The sequence below is a fragment of the Oncorhynchus masou genome, chromosome 9 (genome assembly GCF_036934945.1).
Source record: "Oncorhynchus masou masou isolate Uvic2021 chromosome 9, UVic_Omas_1.1, whole genome shotgun sequence".
Lineage (NCBI taxonomy): Eukaryota > Metazoa > Chordata > Actinopteri > Salmoniformes > Salmonidae > Oncorhynchus > Oncorhynchus masou.
In genome coordinates, this window is record NC_088220.1 from 71,808,258 (window position 1) to 71,829,047 (window position 20,790).

The 20,790-nt window shown below is 44.8% G+C and overlaps 2 protein-coding genes across 2 annotated transcripts; one reads left to right on the forward strand and one right to left on the reverse strand.

Moving 5' to 3' along the window:
- Positions 1-472: 472 nt before the first annotated feature.
- LOC135546586 (V-set and transmembrane domain-containing protein 5-like) lies at positions 473-15,412 on the forward strand. Its single transcript, XM_064975146.1, has 4 exons — positions 473-908; positions 12,331-12,657; positions 12,926-13,069; positions 13,187-15,412. Exons 1-4 carry the CDS (start codon positions 833-835, stop codon positions 13,216-13,218), a joined length of 579 nt encoding a protein of 192 aa, XP_064831218.1. The 5' UTR covers positions 473-832; the 3' UTR covers positions 13,219-15,412.
- Positions 13,452-19,250, reverse strand: LOC135546585 (mediator of RNA polymerase II transcription subunit 17-like). The gene is given in 13 exon segments (XM_064975145.1): positions 13,452-13,870; positions 14,018-14,177; positions 14,417-14,534; positions 15,090-15,227; positions 15,445-15,629; positions 15,855-15,985; positions 16,237-16,471; positions 16,558-16,694; positions 16,821-17,040; positions 17,333-17,496; positions 18,549-18,596; positions 18,599-18,812; positions 19,196-19,250. Coding segments are annotated over 12 exon segments (1,935 nt in total). The 5' UTR covers positions 18,789-18,812; positions 19,196-19,250; the 3' UTR covers positions 13,452-13,661.
- Between the last annotated feature and the right edge of the window lie 1,540 nt (positions 19,251-20,790).

Below are 20,790 nucleotides of genomic sequence, written 5' to 3' on the forward strand. Positions count from 1 at the left end.
AAACCACGACTCATCTAATCCAATTCATGCATAATACAGTGTTACACCAAAACCCTTTAGATAGGAGAAAGGCTGACTGCAGACTAAAACAGAAGGTTCACAGTTCTTACATTGATCCTTGACTAAACAAAACACATTTTGAGGAAAGAAAATACTTAGTATTCTAAGCTATTGCAACAGTGACCAGGCGGCCAATAGGCAAAGACGATTTGTGATTTACTACATTGCAACTTTTATTCATGTGGTCATCATAGAGGTGCAGTCCTCTTAGAATAGATCTATGAATAGACACTCCTTCCTGTCTGGCCTGCTCAGCAAGGTGTGTCCAAACTCGAATACCAGTTATTCATCCCACGGTGGTGCGTACAGGGAGACAGTACAGGGTGGCAGTACAGGTGTGTCTCTGTGTGTGTGTGTGTGTTTCTGCATGAGTGTGTGTCTGCATGTATGTTTACTCTGTTATTGCCTCCCTCCCTCCCTCCCTCCATCTCTCTCTCTCTCTCTTTCTCTCTCTCTCTCTCTCTCTCTGTGTGTTAGTTTGAATGTATACACTAATCTCCTCCTGATCCTGTCTGATAGGTGAGCTGCCGTTGCACAGGCAGAGCAGCTTAGGTAGCCAGAGAGCACAGAACTGAGAAGGACAGAAGAGAACATCACCAACAAAAGAGAGATAATGTTTTCCACCAGAGTAAAACATTAACAATACACTGAGAATAAAAAGGAAGGAAAGACAGGAAAGAATTTTCAGAGAAGAGTAAAGCGAATGCTCCAGAATGCGGAATGACCCAGTCGACACTCCGTACTGGTGAGAATATATGGACCTGGGGATCTAATGTGGCCTTTGCGGCTCTGGGACGCACAGGAAGTCGCTCTTTTCCTCAGCCTCACATTGTATGTGTGCCACCTAGGTATGTATCCTACCCATACATGGAAACACTTTTGTCAGCATGTATTCATATATGGAAATACTGATTTGAATGTGTTTAAATAGGTGAGTACTTGCGTGTTTAAGGGCATGCCTATGTTTGCCTCAGGGTGTAGAGTGCCTTGCGAAAGTATTCAGCCCCCTTGAAGAATCAACAACAAGTGGGGCACAATCATGAAGTGGAACGACATTTATTGGAAATTTCAAACTTTTTTAACAAATCAAAAACGGAAAAATTGGGCGTGCAAAATTATTCAGCCACTTTACTTTCAGTGCAGCAAACTCTCTCCAGAAGTTCAGTGAGGATCTCTGAATGATCCAATGTTGACCTAAATGACTAATGATGATAAATACAATCCACCTGTGTGTAATCAAGTCTCCGTATAAATGCACCTGCACTGTAATAGTCTCAGAGGTCCGTTAAAAGCGCAGAGAGCATCATGAAGAACAAGGAACACACCAGGCAGGTCCGAGATACTGTTGTGAAGAAGTTTAAAGCCGGATTTGGATACAAAAAGATTTCCCAAGCTTTAAACATCCCAAGGAGCACTGTGCAAGCGATAATATTGAAATGGAAGGAGTATCAGACCACGGCAAATCTACCAAGACCTGGCCGTCCCTCTAAACTTTCAGCTCATACAAGGAGAAGACTGATCAGAGATGCAGCCAAGAGGCCCATGATCACTCTGGATGAACTGCAGAGATCTACAGCTGAGGTGGGAGACTCTGTCCATAGGACAACAATCAGTCGTATATTGCACAAATCTGGCCTTTATGGAAGAGTGGCAAGAAGAAAGCCATTTCTTAAAGATATCCATAAAAAGTGTTGTTTAAAGTTTGCCACAAGCCACCTGGGAGACACACCAAACATGTGGAAGATGGTGCTCTGGTCAGATGAAACCAAAATTGAACCTTTTGGCAACAATGCAAAACGTTATATTTGGCGTTTAAAGCAGCACAGCTCATCACCCTGACCACACCATCCCCACTGTCAAACATGGTGGTGGCAGCATCATGGTTTGGGCCTGCTTTTCTTCAGCAGGGACAGGGAAGATGGTTAAAATTGATGGGAAGATGGATGGAGCCAAATACAGGACCATTCTGGAAGAAAACCTGATGGAGTCTGCAAAAGACCTGAGACTGGGACGGAGATTTGTCTTCCAACAAGACAATGATCCAAAACATAAAGCAAAATCTACAATGGAATGGTTCAAAAATAAACATATCCAGGTGTTAGAATGGCCAAGTCAAAGTCCAGACCTGAATCCAATCGAGAATCTGTGGAAAGAACTGAAAACTGCTGTTCACAAATGCTCTCCATCCAACCTCACTGAGCTCGAGCTGTTTTGCAAGGAGGAATGGGAAAAAATTTCAGTCTCTCGATGTGCAAAACTGATAGAGACATACCCCAAGCGACTTACAGCTGTAATCGCAGCAAAAGGTGGCGCTACAAAGTATTAACTTAAGAGGGCTGAATAATTTTGCACGCCCAATTTTTCAGTTTTTGATTTGTTAAAAAAGTTTGAAAAATCCAATAAATGTAGTTCCACTTCATGATTGTGTCCCACTTGTTGTTGATTCTTCACAAAAAAATACAGTTTTATATCTTTATGTTTGAAGCCTGAAATGTGGCAAAAGGTCGCAAAGTTCAAGGGGGCCGAATACTTTCGCAAGGCACTGTATGATGTATGCCAATCACTTGCAGAAGAAACTTTCTTCTGGTATCAGTTGACTAACTTTGAGTATTCTCCAACATTTTTTCTGATGTGGTTTGTACCGGTGTATCAGAATAATAGTACAGTTAGACACACAGTGGTTTGTTAATTCACCAAAACTTCGATATGGAATGATGGTTTCAAGACATTCTTCTGGCAGCCAAATGTTTCTCTGCCATTCTTTCCACACTGTAACAAAATTATTTGTGCATGCTTCATCTTGTGTACACACACATCTTTAGTTGGACTGGTGCGTCTGAGTCAGTAATTCACATTGATTGCAACACATCTTACATGATAAAACAACCGAAAGCAAGTAGCCATGTGGGTAATTCAAAACCCATCAATCAATCATTCAAATGTATTTATAAAGCCCTTTTTACATCAGCAGAGTGCTTATACCCAGCCTAAAACTCCAAAAAGCAAGCAATGCAGATGTAGAAGCACGGTGGATAGGAAAAACTCCCTAGAAAGGCAGGAACCTAGGAAGAAACCTATAGAGGAACCAGGCTCTGAGGAGTGGCCAGTCCTCTTCTGGCTGATAACGGTGCAGATTTTAAGAGTACAGAGGCCAGATTGTTCTTCAAGATGTTCAAACGTATAAATAAATAAATGACCAGAAGGGTCAAATAATAATCACAGTGGTTATAGAGGTTGCAACAGGTCAGCACCTCAGGAGTAAATGGCAGTTGGCTTTTCATAGCCAAGCATTCAGAGGTCGAAAAAGGAGGTGCGGTAGAGAGAGAGAGAGAGAGAGAGAGAGGGAGAGAGAGAGCGAAAGAGGGAGGGTCAAAACAGCAGGTCCAGGACAAGGTACCACGTCCGGTGAACAGGTCAGGGTTCCATAGCTGCAGGCAGAACAGCAGAAATTAAGATCTCCCCCACCGCACGAGCCTGAGTGGGTGCAAAACCTGACAATTTGAGTATAGCAAAAAAGGCCTGGCACGACGTGATGCACCCCTCATCCCCTCATAGGGATGGCATGAGAGAGCACTAGCAAGTCAGTGACTCAGCCCCCGTAGTATGGTAAGAGACAGAGAATCCCAGTGGAGAGAGGGGAGCCGGCCAGGCAGAGACAGCAAGGGTGGTTCATCACTCCAGTGCTTTGCAGTTCACCTTCGAACCCCATGGGCCAGACTATACTCAGTCATATGACCTACTGAAGAGATGAGTCTTCAGAAAAACTTAAAGGTCAAGACCGAGTCTGTCTCTCTCACATAGATAGGCATTCCATAAAAATGGAGCTCTATAGGAGAAAGCCCTGCCTCCAGCTGTTTGCGTAATTATTCTGGGAACAATAAGGAGGTCTGCATGACCGTGGGGTACGTGTATGTGATGCTTTGTAGGTTAGCAGTAAAAGCTTGAAATCAGCCCTAGCCTTAACAGTCAAGATTCTAGCGGCTTTATTTAGCACTAGCTGAAGTTGATTTAGGTGCTTTATCCGGGTAGCCAGGGAGTAGAGCTTTGCAGAATTCTAATCTCGATGTGACAAAAGCATGGATTGGCATTTCTGCGTAATTTTCTGACAAAAAGTAAAAGATGTTTGCAATGGTTTGAAGATGGAAAAAAGCTGCTCTTGGTCCTTTACAGTTTTATTTATTTATTTGAATTTTTTTTCTCCCCAATTTCATGGTATCCAATTGTTAGCAATTACTATCTTGTCTCATCGCTACAACTCCCATACGGGCTTGGGAGAGACGAAGGTTGAAAGCCATGCGTCCTCCGAAACACAACCCAACCAAGCTGCACTGCTTTCTTAACACAGTGCGCATCCAACCCGGAAGCCAGCCGCACCAATGTGTCGGAGGAAACACTGTGCACCTAGCAATCTGGTTATCATGCACTGTGCCCAGCCTGCCACAGGAGTCGCTAGTGTGCAATGAGACAAGGATATCCCTACCGGCCAAACCCTCCCTAACCCAGGCGACGCTATGCCAATTGCGCGTCGACCCACGGATCTCCAGGTCACAGCCGGCTGCGACAGAGCCTGGTCGCAAACCCAGAGTCTCTGGTGGCACAGCCAGCACTGCGATGCAGTGCCCTAGACCACTGCGCCACCCGGGAGGCCCTCCCAGTTTTATTTTGATACAACTGTACAACCATTGAGATTAATTGTCAGATCAAACAGAAGATCGCTTTGTTTCTTGAGACCTAGAGCTAGCATCTCTATTTGGTCCAAGTTTAAATGTAAAAACATTAGCCGCCATTCACTTCCATATGTCTGAAACACAGGTTTTCAAGGTAGGCAATTTTGGGGATTCACCATGTTTCATCAAAGTGTCATCTGCATGGCAGTGAAAGTTAACATTGTGTTTCCGAATGACATCCCTAAGAGGTATACACTGAGTGTCCCAAACATTAGGAACACCTGCTCTTTCCATGACAGGTGAATCCAGGTGAAAGCTACTTTCCCTTATTGATGTCACTTGTGTAATCCACTTCAATCAGTGTAGATGGGGAGGAGACAGGTTAAAGAAGGACTTTTAAGCCTTGAGACAATTGAGACATGGATTGTGTATGTGTGCTATTCAGAAGTTGAATGGGCAAGACAAAAGTTTATGTGCCTTTAAACGGGGTATGGTAGTAGGTGCCAGGCGCCCTGGTTTGAATGTGTCAAGAACTGCAATGCTGCTGGGTCTTCATGCTCAACAGTCTCCTGTGTGTATCAAGAACGGTCCACCACCCAAAGAACATCCAGCCGACTTGACACAACTGTGGGAAGCATTTGAGTCAACATGGGCCAGCATCCCTGTGGAATGCTTTCGTAGAGTCCATGCACTGATGAATTGAGGCTGTTCTGAGTGCAAAAGAGGGTGCAACTCAATATTAGGAAGGTGTTCCTAATGTTTTATACACTCAGTGAAAACTGTATTGGTTCTTAAATGGAACTTTGAGCAACACCGAAACCATCCACATAAACAAACTGATATCTTCCTGTCAGATAAGATCTAAAGCAGGCAAGAACTTGTCCGAGTATCCAAGCTAGTTGGAAGAATTCCAATTTGGTGGAGAGCTATTTGCGTTCCAATTTTCTGGAAGCTTGCTTCAGGGCTTGGTTATTTTCTGTATATCAGGGAGCTAGTTTCTTGTGACAAATGTTTTTGTTTTTAGCAGTGTAACGGCATCTCAAATCAAATCAAATCACAGTTTATTTGTCACGTGCGCCGAATCAAACAGGTGTAGACCTTACAGTGAAATGCTTACTTACAGGCTCTAAACAATGGTGCGAAAAAAGGTACAGTATGTGTGTGTGTGTGTAGGTAAGTAGAGAAATAAAACAGCAGTAAAAAGACATTTGAAAAAAGAGTAGCAAGGCTATATACAGACACCTGTTAGTCAGGCTTATTGAGGTAGTATGTACATGTAGATATCGTTAAAGCGACTATGCTTATATGATGAACAGAGAGTAGCAGAAGCGTAAAAGGAGGGGTTGGCGGGTTGTGGGACACAATGCAGATAGCCCGGGTTAGCCAATGTGCGGGAGCACTGGTTGGCCGGGCCATTTAGGTAGCATGTACATGAATGTATAGTTAAAATGACTATGCATATAAGATAAACAGAGAGTAGTAGCAGCGTAAAATAACATTTTTTAGAGCCTTCCTCTGACACCGCCTGGTGTAGAAGTCCTGGATGGCAGGCAGCTTTGCCCTAGTGATGTACGTACTGGGCCGTAGGCACTACCCTCTGAAGTGCCTTGCGGTCGGAGACCGAGCAATTGCCGTACCAGGCAGTGATGCAACCTGTCAGGATGCTCTCGATGTTGCAGCTGTAGAACCTTTTGAGGATCTCAGGACTCATGCCAAATCTTTTTAGTTTCCTGAGGGGGAATAGGCTTTGTCGTGCCCTCTTCACAACTGTCTTGGTGTGTTTGGACCAAACTAGTTTGTTGTTGATGTGGACACCAAGGAATTTGAAGCTCTCAACCTGCTCCACTACAGCCTCGTCACTGAGAATGGGGACCTGCGCAGTGTTCCTTTTCCTGTAGTCCACAATCATCTCCTTAGTCTTGGTTACGTTGAGGGATAGGTTGTTGTTCTGGCACCACCCGGCCAGGTCTCTGACCTCCTCCCTATAGGCTGTCTCGTCATTGTCGGTGATCAGGCCTACCACTTTTGTGTCATCAGCAAACTTAATGATGGTATTGGAGTCGTGCCTGGCCATGCAGTCGTGGGTGAACAGGGAGTTACACGAGAGGACTGAGCACGCACCCCTGGGGAGCTCCAATGTTGAGGATCAGCGTGGCAGATGTGTTGCTACCTACCCTCACCACCTGGTGGCGGCCTGTCAAGAAGTCCAGGGTCCAGTTGCAGAGGGTGGTGTTTAGTCCCAGGATCCTTAGCTTGGTGATGAACTTTGAGGGTACTATGGTGTTGAACGCTGAGCTGTAGTCAATGAACAGCATTCTCACATAGGTGTTTCTTTTGTCCAGGTGGGAAAGAGCAGTGTGGAGTGCAATAGAGATTGCATCATCTGTGGATCTGTTTGGGCGGTATGCAAATTGGAGTGGGTCTAGGGTTTCTGGGATAATGGTGTTGATGTGAGCCATTACCAGCCTTTCAAAGCACTTCATGGCTACGGACATGAGTGCTACGGGTCTGTAGTCATTTAGGCAGGTTGCCTTTGTGTTCTTGGGCACAGGAGAGGGTATTACGCGAGGTTAAGTTTAGATCCTTGGTTAGGTGGTTAACTGATTTTTGTACTCTGGCGTCCTTGGGTAGGTGGAAGGAGTCTGGAAGGGCATTTAGGAATCTTTGGGTTGTCCGAAAATGTATAGCAAGGGTTTTAATAATCCTTGGTTGTGGTCTGAGCTAATTATTTGTTGCGACAAACCTAATTTGTTGCGACAAACCTAATAAAATGCTGGTCCTATAGTCCAGGATTATGAGGAAAAACTTTTAGATCCACAATATCTATTCCATGGGACAAAACTAATTCCAGGGTATGATTGTGACAATGCGTAGGTCCGAAGACATGTTGGACAAAACTCACTGAGTCGATGATGGCTCGAAAGCCTTTTGGAGTGGGTCTGTGGACTTCTCCATGTGAATATTGAAGTCACAAAAAATGTGAACATTATCTGCCATGACTACAAGGTCCGATAGGAATTCCGGGAACTCAGTGTGGAGCGTTGTATATGGCCCAGGAGGCCTGTAAACAGTAGCTATAGAAAGTGATTAAGAATGCTGCATAGACTTTTTTTTTGTAAATTGAAATTCTCTTTCATAAATGTTAGCAACACCTCCACCTTTGCAGGATGCTCAGGGGATATGGTCACTAGTGTAACCAGGAGGAGAGGCCTCATTTAACACAGTAAATTCATCAAGCTTGAGCCATGTTTTAGTCGGGGCCAATCACATCATATGAATAGTGATTAGTTCATTGACTATGACTGCCTTTGAAGTGAGGGATCTAACATTAAGTAGTCCTATTTTGAGATGTGAGTTATTAACACAATCTCTTTCAATAATGACGACAGGAATGGAGGTCTTTATTCCAGTGAGATTGCTAAGGTGAATCCCGCCATGTTCAGTTAGACGGTCTCAATGGGGAAAACTGAGCTGACTACACTGACTGTGCTGGGAACAGACTCCACTAAGCTGGCAGACTGGCTAACACCCTGATGCCTGCACCCATCTCATTGTGGAGCGAGAGGAGTTAGAGACCTGTCTATGATGATAGATAAGATGAGAGCACCACTCCAGTCCGTCACTCCTCAGCAGGCCAGACTTGGTCCTGTTGGTGGTGAGTACCAGGAAGAGGGACAGTTATGTATAAATTCTATATTTTGGGAGGGGCAGGAAACAGTTTGAGTTGTGTTATTCTGCTGTAGAGCTCATCCCTCCCCCTAACTGGGAGAGGGCCAGAGACAGTCAATGCCAACACATCTTTCTAGTTAAGGTACACGCCAAAGTTTTGTTGCGCTTGGTGACCTCTGACTGTTTCATCCTAATATCGTCGGTGCCGACATTGATAACAATACCCCTATAACCTACACTCTTCAGACGAGCCTTTACGTCGGTAACCCTGCCCCCTGGTAAACAATATATGATTGCTGGATAATTATTTTTAAGTCTAATATTGCGGTTAATGGTGTCGCCAATGACTAGTGTTTTCAATTTGTCAGAGTGAATGGCGGGAGGCTTCGGCGGCTCAGACCCGGTAACGGGTGGAGGAGAGACCTGGAAAGTCTTGGGCTCTGACTCGGGCTCTGACTCCGACTCGTTGGTTGGTGGGGAAAACCAGTTGAAAGTATCTATTGGCTGAATGAGTGACAAATGTTGAGCATGCCGACAGCATTTCTTTCCAGAAGCCATAAGCTTGTTTGGCAAGTTTCAAAGAAGACGAACTAAGAACAACCTGTTATTGAAGAGAGTGACGCAGAAGGTTCACAGTACCTGGAGGAACCTGTTCTATAGTATAATATATTTTTCAATTCCTAACATTTCTAACATCTTACTGGTCTCAAGACTGACTTGGACGTGACTTAGGTTTCAGGCTTATAGGCGTGCACATCATTGACAACCTAGAATGGTCCCTTCACACAGACAGTGTGGTGAAGGAGGTGCAACAGCGCCTCTTCAACCACAGGAGGCTGAAGAATTTCGGCATGGCTCCTAAGACCCTCATGAATTTCTACACATGCACCATTAAGAGCCTCCTGTCGGGATGTATCACTGCCTGGTACAGCAATTGCACCATTCGCAACCGCAGGGCTCTCCAGAGTTGGCAAACGGCATGCCCTCCATGACATCTACAGCACCTTGTGTCACAGGAAGGCCATCAAGGACCTCAGCCATAGCCATGGCTATTTTACCCACTACCATCTAGAAAGTGAAGACAGTACAAAAGCTGGGACCGAGAGACTGATAAACTGCTTTTATCTCCAGGTCACCACTAGCCATCCTTCGCCCAGCACCCTGCCCTGAACCTCACTGTTACTAGCAGGCTACCTGGTACACTAACCTGCACCTTATAAAATTGCATTTAATAATGTTTACATACTGTACTGTTTTTCCCACTTTATGGTACATTGCATTCGGAAAGTATTCAGACCCCTTGACTTTTTCCACATTTTGTTACATTTTGCCTTATTCTAAAATGGATGGGAAAAAAAATGTTCTTCATCAATCTACACAAAATACCCCATTGCTCTCTGAGGATGTGTTGGTACCATTCTTTATTCATGGCTGTGTTCTTAGGCAAACTTGTGAGTGAGCCCACTCCCTTGGCTGAGAAGCAACCCCACACATGAATGGTCTCAGGATGCTTTACTGTTGGTATGACACAGGACTGATGGTAGTGCTCACCTTGTCTTCTCCGGACAAGATTTTTCCGGATGCCCCAAACAATCGGAAAGGGAATTCATCAGAGAAAATGACTGTACCTCAGTCCTCAGCAGTCCAATCCATGTACCTTTTTCAGAATAACAGTCTGTCCCTGATGTTTGTCCTGCATAGAAGTGGCTTCTTTGCTGCCCTTCTTGATATCAGGCCATCCTCAAAATGTCTTCGCCTCACTGTGCGTGCAGATTCACTCACACCTGCCTGCTGAGCAAGCTCTGTACTGGTGCCCCGTTCCCATAGCTGAATCAACTTTAGGAGACGGTCCTGGAGCTTGCTGGACTTTCTTGGGCACCCTGAAGCCTTCTTCACAACAATTCAACAGCTCTCCTTGAAGTTCTTGATGATCTGATAAATGGTTGATTTAGGTGCAATCTTACTGGCAGCAATGTCCTTGCCTGTGAAGCACTTTTTGTGCAAAGCAATGATGACGGCACATGTTCACTTACAGGTAAACATGGTTGACAGAGGAAGAACAATAATTCCAAGCACCACCCTCCTTTGGAAGCTTACAGTCTGTTATTCGAATTCAATCAGCATGACAGAGGGATCTCCAGCCTTGTCCTCGTCAACACTCACACCTGTGTTAATGAGAGAATCACTGACATGATGTCAGCTGGTCCTTCTGTGGCAGGGCTGAAATGCAGTGGAAATGTTTTTTGGAGATTCATTGCATTTCCATGGCAAAGAGGGAAAGAGGCAATTAATTGCAATTCATCTGATCACTCTTCATAACATCCTGGTTTATTTGCAAATTGCCATCATACTAACTGAGGCAGCAGACTTTGTGAAAATTAATATTGTGTCATTCTCAAATATTTTGGCCACGACTGTACATATGAGATGAGTAATGCAAAATATGTAAACATTTTTAAAGTGACTAGTGTTACAATTATTAAAGTGGCCAGTGATTTCAAGTCTATGTATATAGGGCAGCAACCTCTACTTTGCTAGTGATGGCTATTTAACAGTCTGATGGCCTTGAGACAGAAGCTGTTTTTCAGTCTCTCTTGTACTGACCTAGCCTTCTGGATGATAACAGGGTGAACAAGCAGTGGCTTGTGTGGTGGTTGTCCTTGATGATCTTTTTGGCATTCCTGTGACATCGGGTGCCGTAGGTGTCCTGGAGGCCAGGTAGTTTGCGATGGGCAGACCGCACCACCCTCTGCCTGCAATTGCAGGCAGTGCAGTTTCCATACCAGGTGGTGATACAGCCCGACAGGATGCTCTCAATTGTGCATCTGTAAAAGTTTTTGAGGGTTTTAGGTGCAAAGCCAAATTTCTTCAGCCTCTTGAGGTTAAAAAGGCACTGTTGCGCCTCCTTCGGCACACTGACTCTGCTGTTTCCTGAAGTCCACGATCATCTCCTTTGTTTTGTTGATGTTGGGTGAGAGGTTATTTACCTGGCACCACACTCCCAGGGCCCTCACCTCCTCGATGTCTCGTCATTGTTGGTAATCAAGCCTACTACTGTTGTGACGTCTGCAAACTTGATGATTGAGTTGGAGGCGTGCGTGGCCACACGGTCATGGGTGAACAGGGAGTACAGGAGGGGGCTAAGCATGCATTCTTGTGGGGCCCCATTGTTGAGGATCAGCGAAGTGGAGGTGTTGTTTCCTACCTTCACCACCCAGGGGCGGCCTGTCAGGAAGTCCAGGACCCAGTTTCACAGGGCGGGGTAGGGTGTCAGGTAAGGTAGAGGTGATATGATCCTTGACTAGTCTCTCAAAGCACTTCATGATGACAGAAGTGAGTGCTACGGGCCGATCGTCATTTAGTTCAGTTACATTTGCTTTCCTGGGTACAGGAAACAATGGTGGACATCTTGAAACACGTGGGGTCAACAGACGGATAGGGAGAGATTGAATATGTCTGTAAACACTCCAGCCAGCTGGTCTGCACATGCTCTGAGGACGTGGCTGGGGATGCTGTCTGGGCCAGCAGCCTTGTGAGGGTTAACGTGTGTATTGTTTTGTATTTTCTAGGTATTACTGCACTGTTGAAGCTTGAAACACTAGCATTTCGCTGCACCTGCGATAACATCTGTAAATCTGTATACGCAACCGATAAACTTTGATTTGAGATGAGCGAAGCGCTAGAATCACATGCCAATGAGCCATCTCAGTAATTTGATGACAGCAACCCCATCAGTATGAAATAGGCCAATATAAATGTAAAAGTCTGTGTTTGGAATAATATGTTCAATAAAACATCAGTGTGTGGGTCATAATATGTTGATTTATCTGATTCTAAAATACAAATCATATATATCAAGTTCTCTCTATCATACATTAACCAGCACTGTTCCTCTCTTTCCCTTCCTCCCTCCACTATGTCCTTCCTCCGGCAGCTGGAGCCATCTCCATACGGTCTCCTCAGCAGAGTCTGACCAGGCCTGTCCAACAGGATGTATTGTTCTCTGTAGACATCGCCTGTGTTGGGACTCCCACCATACAGTGGACCTTTATGTCTGGCAGGGTGAGCAGAGACATTGGGGCGTGGCAACCTGGTGGGTTTACCAATGTATCAGAGGACTACATGGACAGAGTCCACACATACACTAATGGATCTATGGGACTGTCGGACCTACGTATTCAGGACGCCGGCTTCTACGTGATCACTGTGACTGAACTGTCCGGGAGCAGCAAAGATGAAGGATTTGTCTTGAAGGTAGAAGGTGAGTGAATAGTGGGCGCAGGCCTGTATCACAGTGTGGCATTTTGCTTTAGGCTACAGTGTTAGTGTTTCCTCATAGCTGACATTTACAAGAACCCCTTTATGGTACTGTTTTCCTCTCAGTCCTGGAGACGGTTTCTGTAGCGGCCTTATGGTGTTAATGAACAGTATCTTTACAAGTAGTTCAGTACAAGTGACCTTCATTTCTGAGTAAGCGAGTTAGTGGAAGTGAGAATGAACATGGTGTGTTGTCCCTCCCTGTGTTGTAGAGGTTCTGTATGAGGACCTCCAGTACCTGGCAGTGTTTGCTGTAGGGCTGGCCTCCCTGGCTGGCTTTCTCATGGTCTCCATGTGGCTCATGGACAAAGCCTACTGCCGGATCAAGGCATGGACACAGAGGCGGCAGATGCCAGGTAAATTATTTTAGAATGCTTTTTGGTGTAGATACATTTAGTAATTCAACGACTCAAGTTTAATTGTTCTTGTGTGTACTTGGTTTGTGTCATTGAATCTCATGTTTTTCTCTCCAGAGAATGATGTAACGGACCTGCAACCTCTCTGATATGAAGATCTATGAGACAGCCAGATGACACTGCCCAACAACCAATCTGAGCTAAAATTAAAGACTAATGTTAAGCGTCCACAGCATGTAAATATGACCAGTTTACTGATTCCAGGAACAGATGAAGGATTGTCAACCACATGCCTCAAGACTAGCTGCATGTATTATTTTACTGTACACACAACAGCTGATATTAGTCCATGCTATTTTATGTAAGGAAACTGACAAGCGGAAACAAATAATATATTTATTTTCACAGCTGAGTTTTTTTTACTGTAACAACATTTGAAATATATATTTTTTACATCGACACGGGTAAGTCAAATGTCCAAGCAATTATACTAACATCCATGCATGATTTCAACAAAAGTGGACCAAGTTTGTTTTCTATATGCTGAATCCTATCAGAGAGAGCAAGAGAGAGAGTGTGATAGTGGCCAGACCTAAGGACAGGGGGTGAGGGCAGCCATGAGAAGCTCCATCTTGTAGACAAAGTTGCGTCCCTCCATTTTACTCCAGTGGACCTCCTTGTAGGGCCCTCGCAGGTGGTTCCACTTCCCATCCTGGATGACGTCAGACTTGGGCAGCTCCTTGCTCTGGCTGCGTGGGAACTGGACCAGGACCTTACAGCCACTCTCTGGACCATTACGCACTGCAGAAGATGCATCGCATTCATTTGGACAAATGTTAACATTATCTTATACATTTCAGTCATTCCAATCATTATATTAGTTTTCAGACTAAATGAGTTGTTTAAGGTAACATCCAAAATGTCAGATTGATTGATTGAAGACGGTACCTGAGATGGCGTATTCCCCGTTGGAGGAGGCGACGGTGATGGCCGAGGCATTACCGATGCTCTCCACAGAGCCCAGGCCCACATGGTTACTGAAGCTCAGAACATGCCAACCCATCACCTTAGCCAGCTGCTGTACCGCATGGACCTGGTGCTGAGACATCTGTAGTACCAGGGGAGAGACACAGGGGACACTGTTACTCACACTGGTTCAGACAGGCAGCTACAAAAAGGCTACATCAATACTTTGAAATTGATTTGAATAAAAGTTTCCCTGGAGCAATAAGCCAAGTGAAGAACTAGGTCTGGCAAATGTTATGCACTTTAGAATATATAGCTGGCTTCTAGCTATACTTGAGTGTAATACAGGGTACATAAACAGCAGTCAGTTTGTCCTTTGACCTGGGAGAGAAGGAAGTCCTGCAGCTCCTGTTCCTGGTGAGAGAGTGTGATGACACGGCCGTCCCTGTGCACCACTCGTATCTGCTCAACCCCTATGTTCAGCTGCAGCTGGATAGACCTGCACACACCCACACAGAAGGTCATGGAACATTCTTTCTCCATGGTCAAAGTTTATTGCTAGACAAGACTTTTTATTTCTACCGAATGTTGAAAAAGCTGAATAATTACCCAATTAAATTGGTGGTAATTCATTAAGGTGAAACCTCTTCTTCTGTTATTCCAGCAAGGAACCCAACTTTTCCCCCGTTAATTTATTCTCACCGTATATTGAGGCCGTATTACAACCGGCTGTGATTGGGAGTCCTATAGGACGGCGCACCATTGGCCCAGCGTCAGCTGGGTTTGGCCGGTGTAGGCCGTCATTGTAAATAAGATATTTTTCTTAACCAACTTGCCTAGAAGATATGTTGACACTTCCTGGCCCAGAAGTATATTCTCTAAACACTATCCCTTAAACAATGTAGAAAGAGTACTCTCTGCCTCTGTTGCTCTGGCCTAGCTAATCCTCCTGGCTTTAACAGAACTCTGCCTCTGTTGCTCTGGCCTAGCCAGTCCTCCTGGCTTTAACAGAACTCTGCCTCTGTTGCTCTGGCTTGGCTCCTGCTCCACTTACTTGCAGATCTGCTCGTAACCCTGGGAGGTGATGAGGACTTTGACACTGGACTCGTACACATCGTTGATGTTGGACCAGTGGGCCTGGATCTGGGGGTCTTCTATACGACTGGCCAGGCTGTCGATGGTTCGCGCCGTCCTGAAACAGACACGAGTGGTGGACTTACAGTCAATGTTGATTTGCTGTCCTGTAAAATGTTTATTCAGTAACATATTGTTTCATTGTGCAAACATTTTCATGATTTGACAAAAAAAGATAAGGGATGCTTTGAGTGAAACAACAAGCCTGACAGAAGCATATTATTAAAAAATAAAACAGTATGAGCTTATCATTGATGTGGTGTTTTTGTGCCTACCTGCTGCGTAGGAAGATGTGTTTGGCCTGTTTGATGATCTTCTCCAGTAGGCCCTCATTCTGCTGCAGGTTGGAGATCTCAGCCTTGTCATAGGCCATGGGCCCTGCCATACGCTGCCTTTTGTGGCCAAAGGGGGCACTAGCCGGATGGGGCATCACTATCGAACTCAGGGTCTGCTTGTGGAACTGTGGGTGGGAAGGGCGGGGCATTTATATTGATCAATATGTATCACAGTTCACACAATTAGCATTGATACACACATGTGCATATGTACAAGATGAAATAAAACAAGGGGGGCTTAGTTTGGTCAGTATCTGTCTGAGTACGTCTTTGGTCAACAATATAATTACTAGATGGCCAGGTTCAATTTAGTTCCAGAATTCTCCACCCAGAAAGACTGGCGGACCCACCTCTCTCATGAGTTGGTGCAGGTTGTGTTCTAAAACGTAGAGGTGGTCGTCGGGTTTAGGTTTCTCTGGTGACGCTCTCTGGTTCTTCTTCTCTCCAGTGGAGTGACACAGAGAAATGGACAACTGGAGACCTGCAGGGAGGATAGACAACCTTAATAGTGGTGTAATACAGAAATCTCTTAAGATTAGGACTCTGCACAGCTGACGAGGGGTGAATAACAGCAAAATAACAGCTACTGCATCTCTGGACACTTAGAAAGCACTACTCCAGGTAACAGACAACAAAAAAACACATTGATTTTGCAAAATGCATGGTTTCATGGAGTATTAATTTTCCATAGGCTACAATAACTCTCCTAAAAGCATTGTGAAGTGTCCTCACCTGGGAAGGGTTGAGAAATGATCTGGTTCTTGACTACGATGTGGGGGATCTGGGACTTGATCTGAACCGCCTCCCGGGACAGCTGGGCAAAAATCTCCTTACAGAGCAGCACATTCTGGGCAGCTTCCAGCTTCACATGCCACGGCTGAGTGCCTGCTTTAGCTTTAGGCTGCCTCCTGAACAGACTCACAGTGCCTAGGTCACCTATGTCAGGGGCTTGTTTCTGGATTGAAACCTGGAAGACAACACAATGTTTGAGAGGCCAGGCTGAACATCAACATTATCACAATGAGGTATGTTCCCTGAGCAGTATCTATTCACTTTGATGTAAGCTGATCCCTCCAGATCACTGGGGATCTGGACGTTCAGTGGACAGTAATCCTCCGGGAGCTTCTTGTCCAGGTCGATGTCCGTGTTCTTTATCACCTCAAAGGTGCCGGCATGAGGAAACAAGGATCCTGCAGAGAGATACATGGCATTAGAAATTAGCTATAGAATGTCATAAAAACAATGAATGTGCAGAAGGTGGTAAATACTGCAATGACACTAAATGAGACATTTGAGCAGAGTTAACGCCTCCACACCTGCGCTCCTGTAGCTGAGGTCTCCCAGGATCTTGTCTCCTACTTTGCGTAGTTTCCACTGCGAGCGGAGCCGCAGCAGCTCTGAGTTGAAGTCTCTCTGTCTCCTGTTCTCCTGGTTCTCTGCCACTGACTTGCTTAGTTTATCTGCCCCCTTCAGGAGCAGCTGAGCTGCTGTGGCCAAAGACTTCTTCTTACTGATGAGCTGGAACACCTGTGGCGTCTATAGTAAGGAGTGAGGTAGGGAGGTCAGGGGAGAGAGAGTGAGGTCATAGGTTCATGTCAAATAGTCCAGTGGCTCCATCTCCTTCATCTGCAGTGACCTCAAAACACAGGATAGATCAAAGTAAGCAATATGTTGGATATGTACTGTGTACCAGGAATTAGCTTTCATTATCAGTTTAGTTATTCCACGTCAGTGCAAATGAAGACAGAATGAAGAAAGAACCACTTAAGACTACTGAGATGCATTGAAAAGATTGAAGTCCTGAGTAAAGCCACTTAGCTAGGCCTACCTTTCCGGCTGAGGGGTCCTGGGACACTGGGTCCAGGGCCATGTACTTCTTCTCCTTGACTACGCTGAGGACGTCGTATAGCACACACATCTCTGTCAGGGAGCTGCGGAGGTTGTTACGCACAGAGTCCCAGGGCCACAAAGACGGCTGGAACTTCACTGTGGCTGGAAGGAGGAGGAGCAAGTATCAATCAACCATTCTGTTCAGATCAACTCCCTACAAAGCTCTTAATAGAAATCATAAGTGTTGCTTCAGATTTGGGCCGGGTACATACCAGTATTGCGATACTCATTAGTATCGTGGCAAGGAAACAAAACACGAAGCGGATTTAACTTTTTAGGAAAACAGACCTAATGTTGGAAACAAATTTCAATGTTGTCATCCAGTCATATTTATTTATTTTCCAAGCTATAGCACACAATGTTTTACAGACAGCAGGTTTTCAAAGGACCAAAGAGTTAGTTCTGCTTTGTGTTTTCATCTATGCCATGGAAAAAAATATTGTGCTAATTGGTATCATTGCAGCCCTGCTACAGATGTCAATCAGATGGTCTCAGGAACATAAGGTTTTTCGAAAATAACTCCAAGGCAGAAATAATACCTTTACAGTCAATTCATGAAGCTGGTGTAGACTGTCGTGGAAATTCAGTACTGAGAGAGATTTGGTCATTTCTTCAAACAATCATCTTTATTTAATATCAATTAATTATTGCACTAATGAGGCTGGTCGACCCCCCCCCACCACCCTTGAGTGTTGGACCAAGTAACCTAACCTTCACACATATGCAGAGCACTTTATATTGCTGACACTAACAATGCTCAGCCATGGTTGGTTCAACACCCCTCATGCAGACCAAAGAGCATCATAAGCCACTCTGGGTTCATCCTGTCGTTATCTGCATGTGGGTTGTTGTCTTAACCCAAACCCTGGCTTAGTTTCCTAGATGCAAAGATGATTTTGAGACAATAAGGGATTGTTCTACTCCTAAGCTATCTCTAGGAAAAACACATTATTGTCTATGCAATGCTGTCTTTAACTCATTTGTCAGCTCAAGCCAACTCTGCAGGGAACTAGAGTGGAGACCATAAAAACACAGACACGAACAGGACAGAAATATCCTCATATTTGTTATGTATTAATATCAAACAAAATCAGGTAAATGTGTAATTTTTCTATCACAAGACAAACACTGAATGTGTCCATTGGGTGACATACCTTCATCCTCCTCTGGCTCTTGCTTCCCCCACTCCTGGGGGTCCCGGGCTCTGTTTCCACCCCCTCTTCATCGGAGTCTGATCCCTGGCCAAAGTCGATCCTCTGGGCTAGCTTGGCCAGGTTCTGGGACATAGACAAGGGAGGGACATATGTCTCCATGCCATCCAAAGACACCTCCTGGACCTGCTTCTCGCAGGACGACTCGATGCTGACACGCACCGCTGGACCACTACCCGACATGTTGATGGCGAAGAGGAGTCCCACCTAAAGCAAAACCATTCTAATCACTACATTTTACCCACCAGAGCTATGATGATCACAGACCGTGGGCAAGTTTAGACAAATAAGGAGCTAGCTAAAAAGACTACAGCTATCCATGTGGAAAATATAGTTGGCTAACTTAGCTAGTTGGCAATGAGTGATGCTAGGCATTGTCACATACTGTAGCGAGTTAAGTTTAGCATTGGCTAACAACAGATAGCTAGCTAAACAAAGCAAACAAGCCAGTCCGATTAGCCTAGTATAAAATCCATCTCCCTAATGCAGATTACAATTAGATACAAGTGGAATACAATTTATGTTATACAAACGATTTTCAACCGAATGTGAGATAGATAGCTAACTAGCTATATATAAATATAGCTCACCGTTAAGAAAAGGACGACTTTTGCAATGTCTTCTTCGTGTGTACTGTCCTGGAAACCTACCACTGGTCGTGGGCTATGCTGCCACCTACAGTGCATTTCAGTGTACAATATGGGTACGTCCCACACATACTGTGTGTTCAGGCAATTTTGTGTTTAATAACTGATAAAGAAAACAATTTCGTCAAGTATTTTGTTTATTAAAGGTCCAATGCAGCAGTGTTTAACTCAATATCAAACCAAAAGTCAATCAGCAAAGTCAGAGCTAGTAAGATGGAAAAAAGTAAGGTGTGAGTGTTAGTTCACAAAAGGCATTTTGGGAGCAGGGTCAGGAAGGGGTGCGAGAGGGGTGCTGTGTGATTATGTAAAAGACTCTTTGAAGAGGTAGGGTTCAGATGTTTTTGGAAGAGTGTCAGGGACTCTGCTGTCTTAGCTTCAGTGGGAAGCTGGTTCCACCATTGGGGTGCCAGGAAAGAGAAGAGCTTGGACTGGACTGAGCGGGTGCTGCCCTTTCGTAGGTGTGGGAGTGCTAATGAGACCAGAGCTGGCAGAACAGGGTGTTTATAACTAAACCAAGATAGACCACAGCCTGTCGTTTCCAATGGGAATAAATGAGTCATGAGTTGGTAGATCAAGCAAGGAGGTGGGCAGAGCCAAGCACGAGCTAGCGAGATCCTATTAGCTCGTTCTAGAAAACATCTGCATATTTCCTTTAGGGAATGCCTACTCTGTGAAGTACACGTGTGCAATAACTCAAATCGCCTTTGCACTCAGTAAACTGTAATAAATGTTTCATCAATGTGAAATTTTGCAGAACGTTGGCCAAAATGTATCTCGTTCCATCTTCACCCACTGCCGGATACTGGGCTTCCTCTCACTACCATATTTGGTAGGGAGTGGAAAAGCCAAGCAGGTGCTTCACATTTATAAATCCATTGAAATATCGGTCTCATTGTTCTATCTGTGATGGAGTGCTCGGTTTAGGGGTGTAGGGTTTGAGCATAACCTAAAGGTATGGAGGGGCAGATCCTCTTGCTGATCCGTAGGCTAGTAACATTGTCTTGTAGCGGAAGAGCAATATCTCAAGCAAGAATTTAGCTAGGACTGTCTGGAATTGGAGAGGGGAAAACTGAAAACTAGCTGTTATTGGCAGATTGGGTTGGAACTCTCTTTCTTATTGGTCTATTAAATAGTTACCACCTGTGATTTCGCTAGGCAGGCCAAAACTCCATCACATCAAAACAGGCTGACATTTCTTTCCAAAGACTTGTACTAAAGGGGCGTTATCATAACATATATAAAACACAAGAAAATCAAGTTGACTGCACTGGTCCTTTCATCAGCAATGCAGCAACAGATACATGACATGTTGCAAGCATTTCTTAGGCTGTGTTTAGACAGGCAGCCAATTCTGATTTATTTGACTAATTGGTCTTTCGAATAAAAAGACCAGCTCTGAAAAACACCCAATTAATGGAAACATTTCAGAATTGGGCTGCCTGTCTAAACGCAGCCATATTCGCCCAGTTTTGGTCATGGTGGAACTCATCCAATCACATGATTTAGCGGGCAGTTTAAAATACAGGAAGTGACGTTTG

Coding starts and splice junctions, on each gene's coding strand:
- LOC135546586 (XM_064975146.1), top strand. CDS start 833: ATGTGGCCTTTGCGGCTCTGGGACGCACAGGAAGTCGCTCTTTTCCTC. Junction 909..12,330: donor ATTGTATGTGTGCCACCTAG/GTATGTATCCTA, acceptor TTCCTCCGGCAG/CTGGAGCCATCTCCATACGG. Junction 12,658..12,925: donor ATTTGTCTTGAAGGTAGAAG/GTGAGTGAATAG, acceptor CCTGTGTTGTAG/AGGTTCTGTATGAGGACCTC.